The sequence below is a fragment of the Salmo salar genome, chromosome ssa05 (assembly GCF_905237065.1).
Source record: "Salmo salar chromosome ssa05, Ssal_v3.1, whole genome shotgun sequence".
NCBI lineage: Eukaryota > Metazoa > Chordata > Actinopteri > Salmoniformes > Salmonidae > Salmo > Salmo salar.
In genome coordinates this window covers 47,261,832-47,289,196 of record NC_059446.1, presented here as the reverse complement: position 1 = coordinate 47,289,196, position 27,365 = coordinate 47,261,832, and the positions used below count along the sequence as shown (strand labels likewise).

General features: G+C 45.1%; 1 protein-coding gene across 7 annotated transcripts in view; it reads right to left on the bottom strand.

Annotated features, from left to right (window-relative positions):
* The window catches only part of LOC106604982 (receptor-type tyrosine-protein phosphatase U), a 297,005-nt gene that overhangs the window by 156,077 nt on the left and 113,563 nt on the right, over window positions 1-27,365 (bottom strand). For all 7 annotated transcript variants that reach the window (XM_045718284.1, XM_045718282.1, XM_045718285.1 and 4 more), the window contains exons 4-5: window positions 26,353-26,434; window positions 11,572-11,687 (exon numbers count right to left, since the gene is read on the bottom strand). In XM_045718284.1, the coding sequence (XP_045574240.1) occupies window positions 11,572-11,687; window positions 26,353-26,434 (198 nt within the window). The remainder of the gene's footprint in view (window positions 1-11,571; window positions 11,688-26,352; window positions 26,435-27,365) is intronic.

Below are 27,365 nucleotides of genomic sequence, written 5' to 3'. Positions count from 1 at the left end.
CCATCCAGTATGCATAATAATACAGTTCACACTCAAAGGTGATTACTAGAATTTGTTTAATTTTGGTGTATAGGCTAGACCAATTGTGTTTTTCTGCCATGTGTAATATGCAATAGGCTATTAGGCGATGTATTGTATAATGGCACAATCATTATTTTAATTCAGGCTTTTTTGGGGGGGGATTGGGCTCATACACTAAGTCTATAAAATATTGATCGTTTCATGACATATACTGACCAGGTGAATCCAGGTGAAAGCTATGATCCCCTATAGATAATAATAATAATAATAATCCAATTCAATCAGTATATATGAAGGGAAGGAGACAGGTTAAAGAAAGATTTTTAAGCCTTGAGACAATTGAGACATTGATTGTGTATGTGTGCTATTCAGAGGGTGAATGTGCCTTTGAACAGGGTTAGATTTAAGTGCCTTTGAACAGGGTATGTCAGTAGGTGCCAGGCTCACTGGTTTGTGTCAAGAACTGCAATGCTGCTGGGCTTTCAAGCTCAACAGTTTCCTGTGTGTATCAAGAATGGTCCACCACCCAAAGGACATCCAGCCAACTTGACACAACTGTGGGAAACATTGGAGTCAACATGATCCAGCATTCCTGTGGAATGCTTTCGACACCTTGTAGAATTCATGCCCATGTTCCTAATGATTGGTATACTCAGTGTATATAGGCCTATGCGTACGCATAAGGTCTATTATGCATATGGGTGTTTTGAATTAATCCACAACCTTAAAAGTGCTGTCCATTTCTTTGTGTTAGGCTTTGAAACAACATCCACAACATTTGTGTATGCTCCATCTTCTTAAACCAGCTAAATGGAGTGCAATATTTGAGGCAGTCTGCATAGTAAGACTATTGTTCCCTTGGTAGAGCCATGACACTCAGCTAACAACATAATAACTAAATATGTTTCAATTATTGCTATCCAGGCCATTTAAATTGAGTGATTAAAAAGGATGATTGTCCAGCAGCATGCAATTAAAATGGCAGGTGTCATCCCTCTGATTTAAACATGTACAACAACAATCAGGTATCCTTTAATACAAACAAATGAAATCTTGTCAAGTTAATAATGACTATGAGAGCAATGTTGGTTATGAGGGCCATTAGTTAATTCAGTGCAGGCGCCGGTAGTCAGTCCTCTTTTGTGTCCATACTGTAGCAATATAGGGTGTTATCACCACCCAGCACTCACACAGTCCTACAAAACACTATGGAGCCAATACATTTAAATCCACATGAATAGCTATAAGTGCATGCCTGATGGGCTTAATGTTTCACCCTTTAGTCACTCTAATGTGTAGTCTTGCAGATGAATAGCAGGGTGTAAGCTTTCATGTTTTGGTACAGAGCAAAAGGAAACGAAACAGAGAAAATGACTCTGACACCAGTGCTCTTCAAAGCCAGAATATATCACAGAGAAGGAGTGGGCATGACAAATGTAGAGCGAGCACATGAGAAAAAATAACAAAAACAAAAGAGATTACTGGTGCTGGGAAAGAAAGCTGCAGTAGAGATGTTGTTGAATGAAAGGAGGTATCCCACTGAACCCTTCAAGGCATTTCTCACATTGTTGTATTCCATTATCCTTCAAGCCTATAGTCTCAACAACAGGCAACCTTGAGCCTAACAATAAGCTAACGTTTAGGCCAAGGCCTTTCCCAGTGTGTGAAATAGCAGGCTTGCCTATCAACACATTCCTCTCTCTCAATATTTTTAATTGAAAAACAGCTGGTGAGTAAACAGAATCAGTCTCAGAGAACACGTAGGCCCGGGGTCCTCCGGGAAGCAAGTGGGATGAGCTAGGCCCATTCTCTGTTTGTTTGGATAACTTGACGTGTGGGGCTCCCGAGTGGTACAGTGGTCTAAGACACTGCAATACAGTACCAAACAATCCCGCACACAGAGCAGGCGGGCCTCCTGGCTAAAATAGCCCAGCTAATCAGCCCAAACCAAAAACAGGTGCACACAATCAACAAAAAGGGGGAAAAGGAAATCAGTGGCAGCTAGTAGGCCGGCGACGACGACCGCCACCCGAACAGGAGGGGGAGCTACCTACGGTAGGAGTCGTGACAGTCCCCCCCCCCCCCCCCCCCCGACGCGCGGCTCCCGCAGCTCGCCGACACTGGCCTCGAGGTCGACCCGGAGGGCGAGGCGCAGGGCGATCCGGGTGGAGGCGATGGAAATCGCTCAATAGGGATGGGTCCAAGACGTCCCCCACCGGTACCCAGCACCTCTCCTCCGGGCAGTCCACGAGGTACTGCAGGCCCCTCACCCGGCGTCTCGAGTCCAGAATGGACCGTATGGTGTATGCCGGGGACCCCCTGATGTCCAGAGGGGGTGGAGGGACCTCCGGCACCTCACCTTCCTGCAGGGGACCAGCTACCACCGGCCTGAGGAGAGACACATGAAACGAGGGGTTAATACGGTAATAGGAAGGAAGTTGTAACCTATAACACACCTCGTTTATCCTCCTCAGGACTTTGAAGGGCCCTACACACTGCGGCCCCAGCTTCCGGCAGGGCAAGCGGAGGGGCAGGTTCCGGGTCGAGAGCCAGACCCTGTCCCCCGGTACGAACACGGGGGCTTCACTGCGGTGGCGGTCAGCGCTCCTCTTCTGCCGTCCACTGGCTTGTTTCAGGGATTCCTGGACGGCTCTCCAGGTCTCCTTGGAGCGCTGCACCCACTCCTCCACCGCAGGAGCCTCGGTCTGACTCTGGTGCCATGGTGCCAGGACCGGTTGGTAACCCAAAACACACTGGAAGGGTGATAGGTTAGTAGAGGAGTGGCGGAGTGAGTTCTGGGCCAACTCTGCCCATGGGATGTACCTAGCCCACTCCCCTGGCAATACGACTGCAGAAATCTGCCCACCTCCTGGTTCACCCTCTCCGCCTGCCCATTACTCTCAGGGTGATAACCGGAGGTCAAGCTGACCGAGACCCCCAGACGTTCCATAAACGCCTTCCATACCCTGGACGTGAACTGGTACCCTCGATCAGAGACTATGTCCTCCGGCACCCCGTAGTGCCGGAAGACGTGGGTAAATAGGGCCCCGCAGTCTGTAGGGCCGTAGGGAGACCGGGCAACAGGAGGAGACGGCAGGACTTTGAAAATCGATCCACAACAACCAGGACCGTAGTGTTCCCCTGAGACGGGGGGAGATCGGTCAGGAAGTCCACTGACTGGTGCGACCATGGCCGTTGTGGAACAGGGAGGGGCTGTAACTTCCCTCTCGGAAGGTGCCTAGGAGCCCTACTCTGGGCGCATACCGAACAGGAAGAGACGTAGACCCTAACGTCCTTAGCCAAGGTGGGCCACCAGTACTTCCCCCTGAAACCCCGCACTGTCCTCGCCACACCTGGATGACCCGAAGAGGGTAGAGTGTGGGCCCACCGAATCAATTGATCCCGAACACCAAGCGGCACGTACAAGCGACCCGTGGGACACTGTGAAGGTGCAGGTTCCACCCTTAACGCCCGCTCGATGTCCGAGTCCACCTCCCATACCACCGGTGCCACCAGCCTAGATGCCGGAATGATGGGAGTTGGATCGATGGGCCGGTCCTCTGTGTCATAGAGACGGGACAGTGCGTCGGCCTTCATGTTCAGGGAGCCCGGTCTGTAGGAAATAGTAAACCTGAACCGGGTGAAGAACATGGCCCACCTTGCCTGACGCGGATTCAGTCTCCTAGCTGCCCGGATATACTCCAGGTTCCGATGGTCGGTCCAGATGAGAAAGGGGTGCTTAGCCCCCTCAAGCCAGTGTCTCCACACCCTCAGGGCTTTTACCACCGCTAACAACTCCCGGTCCACCACATCATAGTTACGCTCCGCCGGACCGAGCTTCTTCGAAAAGAAAGCGCAGGGGCGGAGTTGAGGTGGTGTACCCGAGCGCTGTGACAGCACGGCACCCACCCCAGCCTCGGATGCGTCCACCTCCACTATGAAGGCTAGAGAGGGGTCCGGGTGCGCCAACACGGGTGCATCGGTGAACAGCGCCTTCAACGTCTTGAAGGCTCTGTCCGCCTCAGTCGACCAAAGCAAACGCACCGTCCCCCCCTTCAGCAGTGAGGTAATGGGAGCCGCTACCTGGCCAAAACCCCGGATAAACCTCCGGTAGTAATTGGCAAACCCTAAGAACCGCTGCACCTCCTTCATGTTGGTTGGAGTCGGCCAATTACGCACGGCCTTAACGCGGTCACACTCCATCACCACCCCCGTGGTGGAAATGCGATAACCCAGGAAGGAGACGGCTCGTTTGGAGAACACACACTTCTCAGCCTTGACGTATAGGTCATGCTCCAGCAGTCTCCCAAAGACCTTGCGCACCAAAAACACATGCGCAGCGCGGGTGGCGGAATATACCAGAATATCATCGATATAGACAGTCACGCCCTGTCCGTGCAGGTCCCTGAGAATCTCGTCTACAAAGGATTGAAAGACGGCTGGAGCATTCTTTAACCTGTTAGGGCTAGGGGGCAGTATTGACACGGCTGGATAAAAAACATACCCGATTTAATCTGGTTACCACTCCTACCCAGTAACTAGAATATGCATATACTTATTACATATGGATAGAAAACACCCTAAAGTTTCTAAAACTGTTTGAATGGTGTCTGTGAGTATAACAGAACTCAAATGGCAGGTCAAAACCTGAGAGATTCCTTTACAGGAAGTGGCCTGTCTGACCATTTCTTGAACTTCTTTTCCATCTCTATCTTTTACTAAGGATCTCTGCTCTAACGTGACACTTCCCACGTCTTCCATAGGCTCTCAGAGCCCGGGAAAAAACAGAATGTCGTCATTCCAGCCCCAGGCTGAAACACATTATCGCCTTTCTCAAGTGGCCGATCAAGGGACTCTGGGCTTATGCGCGTGACCCGACCGCCCCCGCCTTTGTGATTTTTTCCTCTGTTTGCCGAAAAGGAGATTCCCTGTCGGAATATTATCGCTTTTCTACGAGAAAAATGGCGTAAAAATGGATTTTAAACAGCGGTTGACATGCTTCGAAGTACGGTAATGGAATATTTCGAATTTTATTGTCACGAATTGCGCCATGCGCGCGACACTTCTTTACCATTTCGGATAGTGTCTGGAACGCACGAACAAAACGCCGCTATTCGGATATAACGATGGATTATTTTGGACCAAACCAACATTTGTTATTGAAGTAGACGTCCTGGGAGTGCATTCTGACGAAGACAATAAAAGGTAATCAAACTTTTATAATAGTAAATATGATTATGGTGAGTGCTAAACTTGCCGGGTGTCTAAATAGCGAGCCCGTGATGCCTGGGCTATGTACTTAGAATATTGCAAAATGTGCTTTCACCAAAAAGCTATTTTAAAATCGGACATATCGAGTGCATAGAGGAGGTCTGTATCTATAATTCTTAAAATAATTGTTATGCTTTTTGTGAACGTTTATTGTGAGTAATTTAGTAAAATGTTAGCGAATTCCCGGAAGTTTGCGGGGGTATGCTAGTTCTGAACGTCACATGCTAATGTAAAAAGCTGGTTTTTGATATAAATATGAACTTGATTGAACAAAACATGCATGTATTGTATAACATAATGTCCTAGGGTTGTCATCTGATGAAGATCATCAAAGGTGAGTGCTGCATTTAGCTGTCTTCTGGGTTTTGGTGACATTATATGCTGGCTTGAAAAATGGGTGTCTGATTATTTCTGGCTTGGTACTCTGCTGACATAATCTAATGTTTTGCTTTCGTTGTAAAGCCTTTTTGAAATCGGACAGTGTGGTTAGATTAACGAGAGTCTTGTCTTTAAATAGCTGTAAAATAGTCATATGTTTGAGAAATTGAAGTAATAGGATTTTTAAGGTTTTGAAAATCGCGCCACAGGCTGCAAGTGGCTGTTACGTAGGTGGGACGAATTCGTCCCGCCTAGCCCAGAGAGGTTAACCCATACGGCATGACGAGGTACTCATAATGGCCTGATGTGGTACTAAATGCGGTTTTCCACTCGTCTCCCTTCTTGATACGCACCAGGTTATACGCGCTCCTGAGGTCCAGTTTTGTGAAGAACCTTGCGCCGTGAAATTATTCCACCGCCGTAGCGATCAGAGGTAGCGGTAACTAAACCCCACCGTAATAGAATTTAGACCTCTGTAATCAATGCACGGACGCAGACCTCCCTCCTTTTTCTTCACAAAAAAGAAACTCGAGGAGGCGGGTGAAATGAAGGGCCGAATGTACCCCTGTCCCAGAGATTCCCTGACATATGTCTCCATAGCCAACGTCTCCTCCTGTGACAAAGGGTACACATGACTCTTGGGAAGTACAGCGTTTACCTGGAGATCTATCGCACAATCCCCCTGTCGATGAGGTGGTAATTTGGTCACCCTCTTCTTACAGAAAGCGATCGCCAAATCGGCGTATTCAGGGGGGATGCGCACAGTGGAAACCTGGTCTGGACTCTCCACCGACGTGGCACCGATGGAAACTCCTATACACCTTCCTGAACACTCCTCTGACCACCCCTGGAGAACCCCCTGTCTCCACGAAAACCGGGGATTGTGACTAGCCAGCCAGGGAACCCCCAGCACCACCGGAAACCCAGGTGAGTCGATAAGGAAGAGACTAATCCGTTCCTTATGATTCCCCTGCGTTACCATGTCCAGTGGAACCGTGGCCTCCCTGACCAACCCTGACCCTAATGGCCGGCTATCTAGGGAGTGCACGGGGAAGTGGGGATCTATCGGCACTAGCGGAATACCCAGCTTAATGGCGAGTCCGCGATCCATAAAGTTCCCAGCTGCGCCTGAATCGACTAGCGCCCTATGCTGGGAAGAGGGAAAAAAAACAGAAAAAACCATTTCAATGAACATGTGACCGACAGGGGGTTCTGGGTGAGTTTGATGCTGACTCACCTGGGGTGACCGAGAAGTGTTCTGCCTGCCCTCTCGACTCCCAGACCTACTCCTCCAGCACCGGTCGGCCGTGTGTCCTCTCCGACCACAGCTGGTGCAGGAGGAGCCACCTCCTCCGGTACCCCTCAGCACAGCCCCCCCCAATTCCATAGGAATAGGGGCGGGAGTGCACTGAGGTGGAACAGACAGGACCCTTTCAGAACGCCCGCGGGCAGCCAGCAGATTGTCCAGTCGAATCGACATGTCGATGAGCTCGTCGAGAGAGAGAGTGTTGTCTCGACACGCTAGCTCCCTGCGGACGTCCTCCCGGAGTCTACACCGGTAATGGTCTATCAGGGTCCTATCGTTCCACCCCGCCCCAGCAGCCAAGTTCGGAACTCCAGCGCGAAGTCCTGCGCGTTCCTCGTCTCCTGCCTGAGGTGGAATAGCCGCTCACCCGCCGCTCTTCCCTCTGGAGGGTGATCGAATACAGCCCTAAAGCGGCGGGTGAACTCTGGGTAGTGATCCCTCGCCGAGTCAGGACTGTTCCAGACTGCATTGGCCCACTCCAGAGCTCGGCCCTTCAGGCAGGAAACGAGGGCACTCACACTCTCCTCCCCCGAGGGAGTAGGTCTCACGGTGGCCAGGTACAGCTCAAGCTGGAGCAGAAATCCCTGGCACCCAGCCGCCGCTCCATCATACTCCCTCGGGAGCGGACGACGAAGCGCGCCGGAGCCGGATGAAGGGGGGGAAGGAGGCGGATTAGTCGGAGGAGCCGGAGGTGGGGAGAGGAACTTGGAGAAAAAAACCCCGTTGATTTCACTTAATTTTTACATTCGGTCATAAAATGCACATGTTTAACTTCATAAAAAACAATTTCACGTAAAACAAAATGACCCTATTAAGTGCCAAATAAAGTAATATTTCATCTTAAATCAGCCATAAATCCACTCCTCTCCCAACGGTCCATCCTCTCCATCATCTGATCCATCGCCGATCCGATGGAGAACTGATGTGTGATGGAGAACACGTTCCTCCATCGAGGGTAGGGGGTTGGCAGCTGCTCCTGCTGACTCCATTCAGGATATTGGTGCGGGATTCTGTAACGCTAGGGCGTAGTGGGTGCAGAGTCAGGAGCAGGAGGCAGAGAATGCAGGGTAGTGTTCATTTATTTAACACACAACGGCAAAACACAAGCCACCCCAACAGCGAACTAGAGCGCACACCAAAACCAACGTGCCCAAACACATGGGACAAAAACAGGTCGGCGCAACATACGCACTCGCACTTCAAAAATACAAATGAGCATGCATACACAAGCAATACAGTACCAAACAATCCCGCACACAGAGCAGGCGGGCCTCCTGGCTAAAATAGCCCAGCTAATCAGCCCAAACCAAAAACAGGTGCACACAATCAACAAAAAGGGGGAAAAGGAAATCAGTGGCAGCTAGTAGGCCGGCGACGACGACCGCCGAGCGCCACCCGAACAGGAGGGGGAGCTACCTACGGTAGGAGTCGTGACAGTCAAACATTTCGGTTAGCTTTTCACAAGCTTCCCACAATAAGTTGAGTGAATTTTGGCCCATTCCTCCTGACAGAGCTGGTGTAACTGATTGAGGTCAGGGCTTTGTGATGGCCACTCCAATACCTTGACTTTGTTGTCCTTAAAACCTGTTGGGGCTACAGGTTAGCAATGAACCCCGAGCCGGGATTGCTAACAAGGCTGGAAATTCAAAACATCAAAAATCTAATAATTTCAATTTCTCAAACAATCAACTATTTTACACAATTTAAATGATAAACATCTCCTTAATCTAACCACATTGTTCGATTTTCAAAGAGGCTTTACGGCAAAAGCATAAAGTTAGATTATGTTAGGACAGTACATAGCCACAAAAGTACAAACATCCATTTTCAATTCAAGGTCAGGCGTCACCAAAAGCAGAAACCAGCTTGAATTATGCACTAACTTTTGTCAATCTCCATCAGATGACACTCCTAGGACATTATGTTATACAATACATGCATTTTTTGTTCCATCAAGTTCATATTTATATCCAAAAACAGCATTTTACAGTAGCGTGAAATTCAGATTTTTTCTTCTCTGAAATGCTTCCGGTGAACATAACAAAATTACTATTCGAAAACATTGGTAAATTATAATATTGTCATTCAAAGAATAATATATTATCATCTCGTAATTGCTACCGAATGGCCAGATCTCAAAATAACTTTACTGGGAAATCACATTTTGCAATAAACGGGGTGCTATGCTAAGAACAACAGGCTATGCTATACAGTTAGCATCATCTAAAATCGATAATAACATTGTAAATATCCCCTTACCTTTGATTATCTCCATCAGAAGGCAGGCATCCCAGGTCCGGAAGGCATCCCAGGTCCGGAACAAATGTGGTTTCTTTTGACAAAGTTCATAATTTATGTCCAAATAACACCAAGTACTTAGCGTTCATTATGCTCCCACAAAACGTGGTGGGGGGCTGGTAAAATCACGCCGAAAAGCTAAAAAAACCTAGTAAATAATCTATTTATGTTCGTTCAAACATGTCAAATGTTGTTTAGCATTAATCTTTTGGTCCATTTTTAACGTTAAACATCAGTAATCTTTTCACACAACCTATCCTATGTCTAGATAAAAAATGATGACAAACTCACGTTTCTCAGATTTATGCGCAGGCGCAAAAAATTTTAGTGATGACATGTCAACTTCCTTGGATTCTAATTTGCTCTCTGTTTATCATAGACGCTTCAAACAACTTTATAAAGATCGTTGACATCTAGTGGAAGCCGTAGGTGTTGCGAAATGAATCCTTTCTCACTATGGTATCTATAAAACAATGACACTAAATAGTACAGTCACAAAATTCACATTTTTTTGGGATCTATTTTTCACAGGTTTTTGCCTGCAATATGAGTTTTGTTATACTTACAGACACCATTCAAACTGTTTTAGAAAATTCAGAGTGTTTTCTATCCGAATGTGTTAATAATATGCATATCCTAGCTTCTGAGTTGGTGTAGGAGGCAGTTAAAAATGGCCACATATTTTTTTCAAAATGTCTCAATACTGCCCCCGAGCCCCAACAGGTTAAGACATTTTGCCACAACTTTGGAAGTATGCTTGGGGTCATTGTCCATTTGGAAGACCCATTTGCGTCCAATCTTTAACTTCCTGACTGATGTTTGAGATGTTGCTTCAATATATCCACATAATTTTCCTCCCTCATGATACCATCTATTTTGTGAAGTGCACCAGTCCCTCCTGCAGCAAAGTACCCCCACAACATGATGCTGCCACCCCCATGCTTCACGGTTGGGATGAAGTTCTTCGGCTTTCAAGTCTCCCCGTTTTTTCCTCCAAACATAATGATGGTCATTATGGCCAAACAGTTCAGAGGACATTTCTCCAAAAAGTACGATCTTTGTCCCCATCATGTGCAGTTGCAAACCATAGTCCTTCATTTTTTATGCCAGTTTTGGAGCAGTGGCTTCTCCCTTGCTGAGCTGCCTTTCAGGTTATGTCTCACGGGGGACCAGTACAAAAAAAGAAAAAAATGTATGAAATGTATGCATTCACTACTGTAAGTCGCTCTGAATAAGAGCGTCTGCTAAATGACTAAAATGTCAAATGTAAATGTCGATATAGGACTCATTTTACTGTGGATAAAGATACTTTTGTGACTGTTTCCTCCAGCATCTTCACAAGGTCATTTGCTGTTATTCTGGGATTGATTTGCACTTTTCACACCAAAGTATGTTCATCTCTAGGAGACAGAATGCTCTCCTTCCTGAGCGGTATGATGGCTGCATGTCCCATGGTGTTTATAGTTGCATACTATTGTTTGTACAGATGAACGTGGTACCTTCAGGCATTTGTACATTTTTCCCAAGGATGAACCAGACTTGTGGATGTCAATAAAACAAATTCAGTGGTCTTGGCTGATTTCTTTTGATTTTCTCATGATGTCAAGCAAAGAGGCACTGAGTTCGAAGGTAGGCCTTGAAATACATTCACAGGTACACCTCCAATTGACTCAAATTATGTCAATTAGCCGATCAGAAGCTTCTAAAGCCATGACATAATTTTCTGGAATTTTCCAAGCTGTTTAAAGGCACAGTCAACTTAGTGTATGTAAACTTCTGATCCACTGGAATTGTGATACAGTGAATTATAAGTGAAGTAATCTGTCTGTAAACAATTTTTGGAAAAATTACTTGTATCATGCACAAAGTAGATGTCCTAACCGACTTGCCAAAACTATAATCTGTTAACAAGAAATTTGTGGAGTGGTTGAAAAACGAGTTTTAATGACTCCAACCGAAGTGTATGTAAACTTCCGACTTCAACTGTAATTCAAAGACACTCACCCATCGTTTCAAGTTTCCCTCTTTAATGGCATGACCACAAATACACTTCAAGTTGAAATCAAAAGTGCTGGTATTCCCAAAGAGACCTGCATTCAAATAATATTTGGTTTCTTTGAAATACTTCAGCTGCGCTTGATTAAGCTTGCCTGGCTCAATGGAACCAATTTAATAGTTGAAAATGAACGCAAAAGTGCAAGCCCACCTACCCGGCACTCCAGACAGGCTCAATCAAACTCTCAAAAGTATTTTAAAGAAAATAAATACTACAGGTGTGCCCCCAAATCCCCACTGACCTCCAGGAGGAACTTCTCAGCTTCCGATGCCCGGCCCGATGCCACACACTGGAAGGTGGCATTCTGCCCAGCGTTGACCTCCTCATCCCCCAGCCGGGAGAAGTGGGGCGCCTTATCTATAGGAACAGAACGAGAGAGTAGAGATCAAAGGACTGCTGTGCCATGACAGACAGCCAATCACAATGCCAGCCACCCAAAGTTATGTGTGGCAAAACGCCAATGTCCTTCATTTTGAGGGCGTTGCAGCTATACTAGGGGTCCCGAGTGGAGCAGCGGTCTAAGGCACTGCATTTCAGTGCTAGAGGCATCACTACAGACCCTGGTTCTATCCCGGGCTGTATCACAACCGGCTGTGATCAGGAGTCCCATAGGGTGGCGCACAATTGGCCCAGCATCGTCCTGGTTAGGGGAGAGTTTGGCCGGGGTAGGCTGTCATTGTAAAATAAGAATTTGTCTTAACTGACTTGCCCAGTTAAATAAAAAATAAAATACTACATTTCATGATTTCTAAAGAGCTGCAGTAACTTTTTATAAATAAGACTTTGTTCCAGCTTCATTACCAGTGTGAGATGTGTGTGACTGTGAAAGTATGAAATGTCACCTTCGGCAGCTTTTCACATTATACAACAACGTAATTTAAACTTTTATGTTTAATTAGATAAGAATCAGAGACAAATTTTCTCCCATGAAGGATCTCACCGCTGGTTGGAGAAGGACTCATTGACATATTGCTTGTTCTCTCCCTTATTGTCCTACAATAAACCCATAAAGAGAAGTCATCCAATACACAACTTAGAAATGAATTGCTGGCGGCTACTATTCTCAACAACCTTTTACTGTGGCGATACATCATAACACGTGCGTCAATGGAAGTTAGGTGAACATCCTTCAGCCAGATCCCCAGACCCCAGATAACTCAGAAATCAGGCTCAAGAACATTGTTGCTGATGAAGAACAAACAGCACTCTTCTAATAAGGACGAGCTCCGCAGTGAGTCAGAGTGTGGGTGCTGCAGCAGCAATCCCACCCGCTACACTGTGATTAACACTGGAGCTCTCCTACTCCTCCACAGCTCTCTACAGAGCCTAACCACTGGGTTAGAGCCTCCAGCACAGGCCACAAGATGGAGGACAACCCAACCTGTCAATCAGGAGACGTTACTGTAGAGGTGGAGTAGTAGTGAAATCAAAATGAGAGAGGCGAATGTTTCAAGTCCTGCTCTTCCATGTTCAGTGTTCCATTACACTGTTGCTTTCTGGCAGAGAGAGAGAATTTGTTGATCTACTTTGTGTAAATAGGCAGGGGGGAGAGGTGAAGATGCCTCTTGCATTTGTAGTCCACAGGTGGTCATGTTTCCCATGGACGACTACCCCGTCTAAGGTTAATTCATAATTGATCATAGCTAAGAGCCAGCATAAACAAACACAAAAACTAATGTCATAAAAAAAAACAGGTCCTTCTGTTGACCAAAGAACTTGGTAGTATAAATGTGTCAGATCACATACCGGGGACTCTTTACCATGATAAATATTTCATTTGACTGCAACACTGGTTTCAGAGTCAAAGACTAGGACTATGGAGACTACAACAGAAAGTCAAGCGTGCTTAGCAGTTTCAACCAGAATCTGCAAGAAGGAAGGAGCTTGGTGGCTTTTCTTCTTTGTTTCTCCTTCATATTCCTTCCTTATACCTTTTTCCATTTCACTTTTGTCTCCTTTCCCTGTGACAAATGGTGCAGGCTGGCCGTGTGCCACCGTAGACAGTACTGTGCCCAGGTCCTGATGACAGTCTTAATCATTTAATGGTAGCACTGAGGGGGTGTAGAAAATACCATCTGCTCTCCATGGGAAATGCAGGGAATCACTGGGTGGCTAGGCATGGACATAATCAGCATCTCTGATTGAAATCCCTTCCTGTCTCCATGGCATGTGGTGTCTATAAAACCATACAGTAGAAACTCTACTGTACAAAAATATAAACGCAACATGTAAAGTGATGGATACAGTTTTAATTTACTAAAATGAAAGATCACAGAAATGTTCCATATGCACAAAAAGTTTACATTTAGTGAGCATTTCCCTTGCCAGGATAATCCATCCACCTGACAGGTGTGACATATCAAGAAGCTGATTAAACAGCATGATCATTACACAGGTGCACCTTGTGCTGGGGACAATAAAAGGCCACTCTAAAATGTGCAGTTTTGTCACACAACACAATGCCACAGATGTCTCAAGTTTTGAGGGAATTTACATTTGGCATGCTGACTGCAGGAATGTCCAACAGAGCTGTTGCTAGATAATTGAATGTTTCTGTACCATAAGCCGTCTCCAACGTAGAGAGTTTGGCAGTACATCCAACCGGCATCACAACCGCAGACCAAGTGTAACCTCGCCACACACACACACTACACGGTACATTTCTTAAACATAAGAATGAGTGTGAGTTTTTGTCACAACCAAGCTTGTGGGAAATGACAAAGAGTTCTTATACGAACAGGGCACAAATAATATAATAATAATTAATCATTTTTCTCTTTTTTAACCATCTCACATATAAAACCTTATTTGTTCATCGAAAATGGTGAATAACTCACCACAGGTTAACCTGTTGGGGCTAGGGGGCAGTATTTGCACGGCTGGATAAAAAAATGTACCCGATTTAATCTGGTTACTAATCCTACCCAGTAACTAGAATATGCATATACTTATTATATATGGATAGAAAACACTCTAAAGTTTCTAAAACTGTTTGAATGGTGTCTGTGAGTATAACAGAACTCATTTGGCAGGCAAAACCCTGAGACATTTTCTGACAGGAAGTGGATACCTGATGTGTTGTATTACCTTTAAACCTATGCCATTGAAAAACACAGGGGCTGAGGAATATTTTGGCACTTCCTATTGCTTCCACTAGATGTCACCAGCCTTTACAAAGTGTTTTGAGTCTTCTGGAGGGAGATCTGACCGAACAAGAGCCATGGAACGATTATGGCCCATTAGACACCTGGCGCGCGAGTTCATGTTGGGTACCCTCGTTCCAATACGTTATAAAAGAGAATGCATTCGTCCACCTTGAATATTATTCATGTTCTGGTTAAAAAAGGCCCTAATGATTTATGCTATACAACGTTTGACATGTTTGAACGAACGTAAATATATTTTTTCCCGTCGTTCATGAAGTGAAGTCCGGCGGGCTTAGATCATGTGCTAACAAGACGGAGATTTTTGGACATAAATGATGAGCTTTTTTGAACAAAACTACATTCGTTATGGACCTGTGATACCTGGAAGTGACATCTGATGAAGAGAATCAAAGGTAATGGATTATTTACATAGTATTTTCGATTTTAGATCTCCCCAACATGACGGCTAGTCTGTATCGCAACGCGTATTTTTCTGGGCGCAGTGCTCAGATTATTGCAAAGTGTGATTTCCCAGTAAGGTTATTTTTAAATCTGGCAAGTTGATTGCATTCAAGAGATGTAAATCTATAATTCTTTAAATGACAATATAATATTTTACCAATGTTTTCTAATTTTAATTATTTAATTTGTGGTGCTGACTTGACTGCCGGTTATTGGAGGGAAACGATTTCCTCAACATCAATGCCATAGTAAAACGCTGTTTTTGGATATAAATATGAACTTGATAGAACTAAAAATGCATGCATTGTCTAACATAATGTCCTAGGAGTGTCATCTGATGGAGATTGTAAAAGGTTAGTGCATCATTTTAGCTGGTTTTATGGTTTTGGTGACCCTGTCTTTGAATTGACAAAACATTACACACAACTCTTGTAAATGTACTGTCCTAACATACTCTAAATTTATGCTTTCGCCGTAAAACCTTTTTGAAATCGTAAAACGTGGTTAGATTAAGGAGATGTTTATCTTTCAAAGGGTGTAAAATAGTTGTATGTTTGAAAAATGTGAATTTTGACATTTATTTGGATTCAAATTTGCCGCTCTTGAAATGCACCTGCTGTTGATGGAGTGCACCACAGGTGGGACGCTTGCGTCCCACCTAGCCCATAGAGGTTAACGAGAAGGGTGTGCTTGAAAGGATACAGATAACTCTGCAATGTTGGGTTGTATTGGAGAGTTTTTGTCTTAAATCATTTTCCACACACAGACTGTGCCTGTATTTAGTTTTCATGCTAGTGAGGGCTGAGAATACACTCTCACATAAGTATGTGGTTGCAAAGGGCATCAGTGCCTTAACAGTGAGATTTGCCAAGGCAGGATACTGAGCGCAGCCCAATCCAGAAATCTGGCAGTGGCTTCTGATTAAAATCAATTTTCACAGAACCGCTTGCTGCAATTTCGATGAGGCTCTCTTGTTCAGATATTGGACTAGAGGCAGGGCATGAAAGGGATAACGAATCCAGTTGTTTGTGTCATCCTTTTCGGGAAAGTACCAGCGTAATTGCAACTCACTCAGGTGCTTCGCTATATCATATTTGACGTTGTCTGTAAGCTTGAGTTAATTTGCACACAAAAAATCATACAATAATGGAAAGATGATGGACCTGTGTGTTGTCCTTGTGTAACAGGGTTATATTGGGGGAATCCCTTGCCACTTTATTGTTAAGCCAATGGATTTTTGGTTTTAGTTTGTCTTGCCTTCACCTACTCATCTTGGCTGGATTGCGTGGCTTGCGTACGAGGGAGGATGTATTAGTTAGAATCGTCCCAGTGAACAAGCACCAAACCAGCGTGCAGAGTTGGATGGTGAGCCGTGCATTGCATGACATGCAATTTTGTGCTGTTTCTGTCAGAATAAATCTCCATGACTAGTGCCACAAGTTGGAGTTTGTGTCGATGATTGATTGCACACAACGCAAGAAGAGTACTGTTATAGTAGTGCCACGACCGTTCTCCTGGATCGGATCATCCTTCGCTGGATTTCCATCTCAGAACTTCACCGTGCTTGTCGTTCGAGAATCAAATAAGACGTTGCTGGTGCTGTTTATGGCGAACCATGAACAATTAATGAACATGCACGTGTGGAACGGTCGGTAAGACACTAACAGCTTATAGATGGTAGGCAATTTTGGTCACAGTTACGAAAACTTAGGACACTAGAGGCCTTTCTACTGACTCTGAAAAACACCACAAGAAAGATGCCCAGGGTCCCTGCTCATCTGCGTGAAAGTGTCTTAGGCATGCTGCAAGGAGGCATGAGGACTGCAGATGTGGCCAGGGCAATAAATTGCAATGTCCATACAGTAAGACGCCGAAGACTGCGTTACAGGGAGACAGGATGGACAACTGATCGTCCTCACAGTGGCAGACCACGTGTAACAACACCTGCACAGGATAGGTACATCCGAACACCACACCTGCGGGACAGGTACAGGATGGCAACAACAACTGCCCGAGTTACACCAGGAATGCACAATCCCTCCATCGGTGCTCAGACTGTCTGCAATAGGCTGAGAGAGGCTGGACTGAGGGCTTGTAGGCCTGTTTGTAAGGCAGGTCCTCACCAGACATCACCGGCAACGACGTCGCCTATGGGCACAAACCCACCGTCGCTGGACCAGACAGGACTGGCAAAAAGTGCTCTTCGCTGACGGGTTGTGGTTTGGTCTCACCAGGGGGGATGGTCGGATTTGCGTTTACTGTCGAATAAATGAGCATTACACCGAGGCCTTTACTTTGGAGCGGGATCGATTTGAAGGTGGAGGGTCCGTCATGGTCTGAGGCGGTGTGTCACAGCATCATCGGACTGAGCTTGTTGTCATTGCAGGCAATCTCAACGCTGTGCGTTACAGGGAAGACATCCTCCTCCCTCATGTGGTACCCTTCCTGCAGGCTCATCCTGACATGACCCTCCAGCATGACAATGCCACCACCCATACTGCTCGTTCTGTGCGTGATTTACTGCAAGACAGAAATCTCAGTGTTCTGCCATGGCCAGCAAAGAGCCCGGATCTCAATCCCATTGAGCATGTCTGGGACCTTTTGGATCGGAGGGTGAGGCCTAGGACCATTCCACCCAGAAATGTCCGGGAACTTGCAGGTGCCTTGGTAGAAGAATGGGTTAACATCTCACAGCAACAACTGGAAAATCTGGTGCAGTCCATGAGGAGATGCACTGCAGTACGTAATGCATACACCAGATATTTACTGTTACTTTTGATTTGGGCGAATGTTATGGGGAATGCACACAGCTCTAGGGGTATGGATGTGTCGGGCCTGAACCTGGTATTGAAGTCTGAAATCAGGGAGCAGGTGTACTTTAGGGGGGATGGCTCTGAAAGTGCACAGTGCATGAGTGGGAGGATATGGTCATGGTTTACATGCGTAAGAGGGGCGTATCTGTGATGGACCAAGCAGATGAGGTTATGGGTAGGCTTATGGGAAGGGCCCGCGATGTTGTTAAAGTGGGCATACGCCGCAATCTCTCTGTTGATTTATTTAAAGGCCCAAGTCCCATCTTTGACATACTGAAACAACATTTTAGTGACACTGCTTTTTCAAGTATGCCCCTCACTGACTTTTATGCCACATTATCTCTGACTGATGAACAACCATTCAACTACTGACTCAGACTAAACAAGGCTATGGAGGTTGCTGAAGATTGTCTAAGAAGACAGAAGAAAAGTGTTGAAGACCCATCTCGTGAGCTCACAGTCATGTTCATCAGACATTGCCCTAATGCTGAAAAGTGCAAGCCATTACAGCAGTGGACCGCTGCAGATGTCCATGAGAGGTTGGATGAATACAGGAGGGAGCGGAGGTACTCTCACTTTTCTAAGGTGACCTCAGCCATCACAACAATGAAGCAGGAAGTTGGTGCTGTCATGCCACTCAACATGCCTGCTGTGAGGCCCCACATGGAATCACCTAATGCATTGCCTTCCTCAGCCCAGGCTACTCAGGGCTCAGCTGAGCCATTGGAACGTATCCTTGCAATGCTTAAGCGTGTGCTGGAGCAGAGGCCACAACAGTCTAACTGTCAGTTCCAAAAAGGGAATAGGAGCTAATTGAGGTCTAATGGGCCATGTAAAGTGTGTGGGGATGCAGGACACGATACTTACTTTCACTGCAGGGCCAGTCACCTCTGCCATGCAGCTGGCAAGCACACTCTCAGTGCCCCAAGGCCGCAGCTCTAAGCACAGCTGGTGGAGTCCCTACAGTAATCACTGCTCAGCTGCCGGAAAACTAGTAGGCTTGCATGTAGAAAGGGAGAGCCTTTTGTAGAGTCCCCATCAGTGAGAGCTGTTGATTTGGAGTCTGTATATAAAAGTGTTTGTGATGAAATGGAGACTGAGAAAAGTATCATAATGCAGAACACACAGAGACTTTTCTCGTATAATGATTTATTCTATGCCAAGGTGTTAATAGGAGGAGAAGTGGAAGTGAGAACTATGCTTGACAGTGGGTCCATGGCTTGTACCTTGAGCTCTAGGGTCTTACCTGAACTGTTGCATGCAGGAGTGTTGAAAAGTCCATAATTGATTCCTACAGAGGTAGTTTTGGTTGTTTGTGGTGGGTTGAAGACGAGGCCTTTGGGAGTATCTGAGCTGCAGCAGCTTTACAGCCCTGACATTCCATCGCAGAAGAAATTGATGTAATTTCTTGGGTGTGGTGGTGTATTACCAGCAGTTCATTGAAGGTTGCTCGACCATCGCAAAGCCTCTCTTTGGCTTGACAACTGGACACAAGGCTTCATTCTGGAAAAAGAAGCAAGGAAGTTGATGGCTGCCAGGAAGTTGATGGCTGCCGACTGGACAGCAGAATGCAGACAGGCCTTATTCCAGCTAAAGCAAGCCTTACTGGACCAGGTTTTGTTGGCCCACCCCAACTTCGACAAACCCTTTCTACTCTCGGTGGACACGTTCAGCAACGGCTTAGGTGCTGTACCAGGTTCAGGAATGGGGAGCTACAGCGAGACCTATAGCCTTTGCAAGCAAGCCCCTCAGTTATGAGCAGTCGAGGTATCCTGTGCACAGGCTCGAGTTCTTTGCATTGAAATGGGCTTTCTGTGACAAGTTCCACCACTGGTTACGGGGGCAGCAGTTCACGGTATGGACAGCTAATAATCCCTTGACACACATCCTGACCAAAGCAAAGCTCGATGCTTGTGAACAGAGATGGGGTTGCCAAGCTTGCACTGTACGAGTTTGACATCAAGTACACCCCTGGACTAAAACATGTTGCAGATGCTTTGAGCAGAGAGGCCTTCGTACAACCCAGTGCACTCCATCGCCTGACAAGTGTCCCGTACGAGACCTTACTAGCTGAAGCTAACGCTGTGCAAACAGACAGAGTGCAAGGAGTGTTTTGCTGGTCCAACCACCCCTTTGACAAAGCCTCTGACTCCAACGAGGTGGTCATTAGCTGCCAGGCTACTGTTGACCCCCCCATCTGGTGCTTTATCAAGAAATGAAGTTGCAGCTGTTCTTCATTCACACAGGTGCTGGGTGGGTGAGGTAGGCTCACATGCACTGCTGTTGCCAATGCTTCTGCATTGGCAGAACATCGACCGATGTCAATGTTCTGCCACACAACCTACTGATGAGTAAGCAGCGTGATGACAACATGATGAGCAGAGTGATCTTCTTTGTGGAGAGGGGGAGAAGACCATCCGGAGAGAGCGAGCCCACGAGAGTGTTGAGGTTTTGTGTCTTCCCAGAAGTTGGGACAGGAGCTAATTGAGGTCTAATGGGCCATGTGAAGTGTGTGGGGATGCAGGACACGATACTTACTTTCACTGCAGGGCCAGTCACCTCTGCCATGCAGCTGGCAACGCACACTCTCAGTGCCCCAAGGCCGCAGCTCTAAGCACAGCTGGTGGAGTCCCTACAGTACCTTGAAGATGGGTGTAGTGTATCGTGTTTCGAAGAATATGGTTACAAAGAGGGAAACGTATCTGTAAATGGTTCAAGCCTCCATGAAAGCAATGGTGTTGAAGGTTGTCCATGATGAAGCTGGCCACCAGGGCCAACAGAGAACAGTCTACCTGACAAGACAGAGGTTCTTCTGGCAAGGCCTGGAGAGGGAGGTAAAGGAACATGTGAAGTGCTGCAGGAGATGCGTCGTGAGCAAAACTCCTGATCCGGAAGCAAGAGCTTCTCTTGAGAGCATAATAACAACTGAGCCTCTTGAACTAGTGTGCATAGACTTTTGTTCTGCAAAAGATTCTTCAAACAAGTCCCTGGATGTGCTCGTTGTTACTGAGCACTTGAATAAATTGGCTCATGCCTTCCCGTGTCCAAAATAGTCTGCTAAGTCTGTAGCTCATCAGTTGTGGAATAACTATTTCTGTGTCTACGGGATGCCTCGCCATATACACTCAGATCAGGGAGCCACCTTTGAGAGCGCTCAATAGCTGAACTGTTGAGTGTTTCAGGTGTTCAGAAGTCTCACACCATGCTGTACCATCCGATGAGGAAAGGTCCTGCGATAGGATGAATAGGACGTTGGGAAACATGTTCTGGGCCCTGCCGACGAGAGCAAAGTACAGATGGCCTCAGGCGCTGAATTCCCTCACGTTTGCGTACAATTGTACAATCCACGAGACCACAGGCTTTGCCCCTTTCCTGCTAATGTTTGGGAGGACGCCAAGACTGCCTATTGACATAGTCTTTGGATCTGTCATAGAGAACCCAGAAGTTGTCGACTATGACCAGTTTGTTCAGTCCTTGAGGAGACATCTGAAAGAATCCATGAATAGAGCACAAGCATCTGCAGTGAAGCAGTTGAAGAGGCATGTTAACCTCTCTAGGGGAGGTGGGACGAAATCGTCCCACACTATTCAACAGCCAGTGACAAATCAGAGCGCCAAATTTAAAACCACAAAATGTCATAATTCAAAGTTCTCAAACATAGGACTATTTTACACCATTTTATAGATACACTTCTCCTGAATCGAACCACGTTGTCCGATTTCCAAAAGGCTTTACAGCGAAAGCAAAACATTACATAGACACAAAAAACCACACAGCCATTTCCAAGCAACTAGCATACCCACCGAAAACTTCCGGTGAATTTATTAAATTACTCACGATAAACATTGACAAAATACATAACAATTATTTTAAGAATTATAGATACAGAAGTCCTTTATGCAATCACTATGTCCGATTTTAAAATAGCTTTTCGGCGAAAGCACATTTTGCAATATTCTGAGTACATAGCTCGGCCATCACGGCTAGCTAATTTGACACCCACCAAGTTTGGTACAACCTAAACTCAGAATTACTATTAGAAAAATTGGATTACCTTTGCTGTTCTTCGTCAGAATGCACTCCCAGGACTTCTACTTCAACAACAAATGTTGTTTTGGTTCCAAATAATCCATAGTTATATCCAAATACCGCCGTTTTGTTCGTGCATTCAGGTCACTATCCGAAGGGTAACGCACAAGTGCATTTCGTGACAAAAAATTTCAAAATATTCCATTACCATACTTATAAGCATGTCAAACGCTGTTTAAAATAATGTTTTATGCTACTTTTCTCGTAAAATAGCGATAATATTCCAACTGGGCAACGTTGTATTCATTCAGAGAGAAAGAAAAACATGGAGAAGTCGCGTGAACGCGCATCTCAGTCTCACTGTCCCCAGGCTGACCACTTACAAACTCTGCTGCTGTACTTTGCCCAGAGACAGCAGACACCCCATTCCACTTTCTGGCAGCTTTAGAGAGCCAATGGAAGCCTTAGAAAGTGTCACGTTACAGCACAGATGCTGTAATGTCGATAGAGATGCAACAGAAGGACAACAAATTGTCAGACAGGGCACTTCCTGTTTGGAATCTTCTCAGGTTTTGGCCTGCCATTTGAGTTCTGTTATACTCACAGACACCATTCAAACAGTTTTAGAAACTTTAGAGTGTTTTCTATCCAAATCTACTAATTATATGCATATTCTAGTTTCTGGGCAGGAGTAGTAACCATACTAAATCGGGTACGTTTTTTATCCGGCCGTGAAAATACTGCCCCCTATACCACAACAGGTTAACCTGTATGACAGAATAGTCAGAGGAGCACCAGTGGAGATTGGTGATAGAGTGTTGTTGGCTAACAAGGTGGAGCGCGGAAAGCGGAAGCTCGCTGACCGTTGGGAAGATACTATCTACCTTGTCACTGGATTGAATGCTGACAGTCACACTTTAAAGATTCAGAACAGCTCCACTGGACAGGAGAAGGTACATCGCAACCTGATAATGCCAGTCAACTTTCTTCCTCATGCTGACGTTGATGATGGAACAGACATGTCTGGATTAACAGAGTCTGAGGACATGAATGACGGCCTTGTGGTCTCACCTGCCATGGACACTGCAGTGGATGATGATGCTGAGTACAGAACAAAAGTGTGGGTGTCGGAGTTGCCTTTTGAAGGAACAGGTTACACAAGCCTGGAGGGTGATGTGCGATCCTTGGATGCTCAGGATATTCCACCTTTGGATTTTGTGGAAGATGTACTGCAGCTGGAAGGTCTGCCTCGATCAGAGAGTCTTCAAGAATCTGACCAAGACCGTAACAGTGTAGTGAGTGAGCTAATTGACCAGTCTGCTTACAATATCCGTACTGACCTACCAAACTCGGACCATTCCTTACCTGATCAGTTACACACTGACTGTGTTGAAGGACCCACTATTGCAACAGTACACAATGATGTCACTCCTTATGCAGTTTGAAGGTACTCTGGGTAGTATTGGGTCAAGGGCAGGAAGACAATTTAAACCAGTGTCAAGAGTGATTGAGATTATGAATCAGCAGACAGTTAGCTCTTGAAGGTTCATATGTGAATAGAGGGTCAATGGTATTCACATCTTTTATTCGTTTTTTTAGTTTTTTCTATTAGGTAGTCTAAAAATATATATACTTTTTATCTCTGGATTATTCTGTACATATGTTGTCTGTCTCTGTACCTGGTATGTTTGCGCAGTGCAGTTTTGTATTTGTATTATTTTTGTTTGCAAGTGGAATTCGGTAGGGGGGAGTGTAACAGGGTTATACTGGTGATTCCCCTTGCCACTTTATTATTAAACCAATGGATTTTTGGTTTTAGTATTGTCTTGCCTTCACCTACTCAACGTGGTATGTTATTGTCTGGTTTGTGTGGCTTGCTTATGAGGGAGGATGTTTCAGTTAGAATCATCCCAGTGAACAAGCACCAAATCAGTGTGCGTGAGTGCAGAGTTGGATGGTGAGCTGTGCATTGTATGACGTGCAATTTTGTGCTGTTTCTATCCGAATAAATCTCCATGACTGATGCTACAAGTTGGAGTTCGTGTCGATGATTGATTCTATACAACACAAGAAGAGTACTGTTACACTTGTTAATGCAGACAGAGAAGAGTTCCAACTTCTTAATCATAGCCTGAATTTTGTCCCGCACATTGAATATAGTTGCGGAGAGTCCCTGTAATCCTAGATTCAGATCATTCAGACGAGAAAAAACGTCACCCAGATAGGCCAGTCGTGTGAGAAACTCGTCATCATACAAGCGGTGAGACAAGTGAAAATTATGGTCAGTAAAGAAAACTTTAAGCTTGTCTCTCAATTCAAAGAAACGTGGCAATACTTTGCCCCTTGATAACCAGCGCACTTCTGTATGTTGTAAAAGCGTTACGTGGTCGTTGCCCATATCATACCAGAGTGCAGAAAATACACGTGAGTTCAGGGGCCTTGCTTTAACAAAGTTAACCATTTTGACTGTAGTGTCCAAAACGTCTTTCAAGCTGTCAGACATTCCCTTGGCAGCAAGAGCCTCTCGGTGGATGCTGCAGTGTACCAAAATGGCGTCGGGAGCAACTGCTTGCACGCGCGTTACCACTCCACTATGTCTCCCTATCATGGCTTTTGCATCAAATTCCATTTGATGTCACAAAGCTGTTCAGTACTTAAAAAATATCCTCTCCTGTTGTGCTGGTTTCCAGTGGTTCGCAGAAGAGGACGTCTTCCTTAATTGACCCCCACAAACGTAACGGACATATACCAGGAGCTGTGCCCGGCCCGCCACATCTGTTGACTCATCCAGCTGTAACGCATAGAATTCACTTGTATGCGAAGCAGTAATTGTTTCAAAACATATCCTGCCATGTCACTGATGTGTCATGAAACAGTGTTGTTTGATGAAGGTTTGTCTGTATAGTTTTTTGGGCCTTTTCCCCAAGCCTTGTCCCAGCCATATCCGCGGCAGCAGGAAGAATTAAGTCCTCCACAATAGTATGGGGCTTGCCTGTCCTAGCTACTCGGTAGCTCACCATATAAGACGCTTCTAGACATTTTTTATGAATGGTATCTGTTGCTTTTATACATGTCTTACTACTCTAAAGTTGTCTTAATTCTCGCTCAAAAAACTCACGTGGCTTATTTTTCTAATTGGCATGTTTTGTTTCTAAATGTCTACATAAGAGTGAAGGTTTCATTGAGTTGTGAGATAGTATTTTTGGACATATAACACACTGTGGCTGAGGAAAGGCAATACTCCCAATATAAGTGAACCCCAAATCAATGTAGTTCTTATCATATTTGCGCCTCTTCGATGGTCCAACATCCCTGTCTGTTGTTCGGTGCTTTCCCGGGTAAGGGGGCAGTAGCTCTTCGGCTGCATCAGATTCACAACTGTCAGTGTCCATGCTAGCTGGGCTAACAACAAACGTAGAATTACTGACGCTAGCATTGGATGTGCTCGTGGAAGCAGAACACCTGTCGTCGACAGTAACAGTTCTACCAGTAGAGCTGGTATGTGTCTCTATGGACGTGGGCCTTACTTTTTTAACCATTTACCATTTTCGAGCAAACGGAATGAGCAGCAGCTACGTTTGGCTACATACGGACTGTTATTGGAATTCCAGCGAGAGAGTAATAGTTAATGTGATTGGATGTTCATTATTTTACAAGGCTACCTGTATTTGACATTGTGTTGTTATTTCGCTGAACACTAGATGGTTAAATTATATTTTTGGCAGTGAAACGAGGCTACTCAGGCGAGAAAAAAACCTCACCCAAATGTAGGGAGGTGGTTGGGGATTAAGTAAATGGACTGTTTGGAAATTATAAATGGACTGTTTGAAAATGTGAAGATTATAATTTTTTTTAAATAAAAAATACATGTCAAATTTTTATTTTATATGTGAATCACATTTTTATTTGGCAATTTGGGAATACCTGTCCTAGAGGAACAGCTTTTGCAAAAGACACATTTTGCCCTTTCATTCTAGAAAATTGATTAAAAAAATTGCAAGTCCATGGCAACTAATGGATAACACTTTATTTAATATTTATTTTGACAGGTAGTCATGCTGAGAGTCATGCTCTTTCACAGATGAGCACTATATTTTACAAAAAATACAAACACAACAATACACATCAATAATCACTATATATAATACAGTATATAATACAGAGGAGAGAAGAGCTAAAGAACAGTTTAGAACCCTAAGTTCTGCATACTTAGAGGGTACATTTACTTTGTGGGATAAATCAGTTTTCTATTTTTCCATCTCTAACCTTGAGTGGGCACATTATGGGCACATTATGAGTGCTCTTGAGACTAAATCACAGTGGCTGGAGCTGAAGAGGCAAGTGTATGGGGTGAGTGTTTTGGGCAAATGTCTTTCACATCGAACCTGGACCCACATTGCAATCAACCAATGAAAAGGTCAAGCTTCCATTAGCGTTCTCTTCCTCTTTATCAAATGGAACTAACTCTCTACATTTCACTCTCTATACAGTATGTCTCCACATTTTCTATTTTATACTGTTACTTAATCCCCAACCACCTCCCTCCTCTTATACATTGGTGATGGTACTCACAACAGGGATAGGTCAGGAGCATGATGTCATCAATGGCGATGTAGCCTTGCCGCTCCCTGGAAACAGTTGATTCGATCAGGACCTGGGAAGTAGAATTAAAACAAATTAGTGAGATACCATGGAGGGGTAAATATTGAAACAAATTTGATTGCTGTTATCCTTTATACAATTGAATGAAGCTTTGGCATTCATTTTGAAGCATTTCAAAAAATCTAAGAGGCATTTGCATCAATTCAAACTGTCCTCCTTCTGAGGCAGAGGTCTTAATTATTATCACAAAGCTCTAGACAATGTATTGCACAGTTACTGACCCGCAAGATAGGTCAGGGAAAAAAGAGAGAGGACCAAGGACCCAAATCTTTAAGAATGGATACAAATTTGACACTAACAATTACAGAGGCATTTGTGTAAACAGTAACCTGGTTTTCTGTAGTATTATACACTGAGTATTCAAAACAATAGGAACACCTTCCTAAAACTGAAGTTGCTCTCTCACCCTTTCCTTCAGAACAGCCTCAATTAGTCAGGGCATGGACTCTAAAAGGTGTCGAAAGCATTCCACAGGGATGCTGGACCATGTTGACTCCAATGCTTCCCACAGTTGTGTCAAGTTGGATGGATGTCCTTTGGGTGGTGGACCATTCTTGATACACACGGGAAACTGTTGAGTGTGAAAAACCCAGCAGAGCTGCAGTTCTTGACACAAACCGGTGCACCTGGAACCTACTACCATACCCCATTAGAAAAGGCACTTAAAACTTTTCTCTTGCTTATTCACAATCTGAATGGCACACAATCCATGTCTCAATTGTCTCAAGGCTTAAACGTCCATCTTTAACCTTTGTCATAACAAGGGATCATTGCTTTCACCTAGATTCACCTGTCTATGTCATGGAAAGAGCAGGTGTCCTTAATGTTTTGTATACTCAGTGTACATGTAAGATTTCTAAACTTCCTTAATAAGCACGTCTTGAATAAAATCCAATTTAGACTTATATCAAAACATCACACGA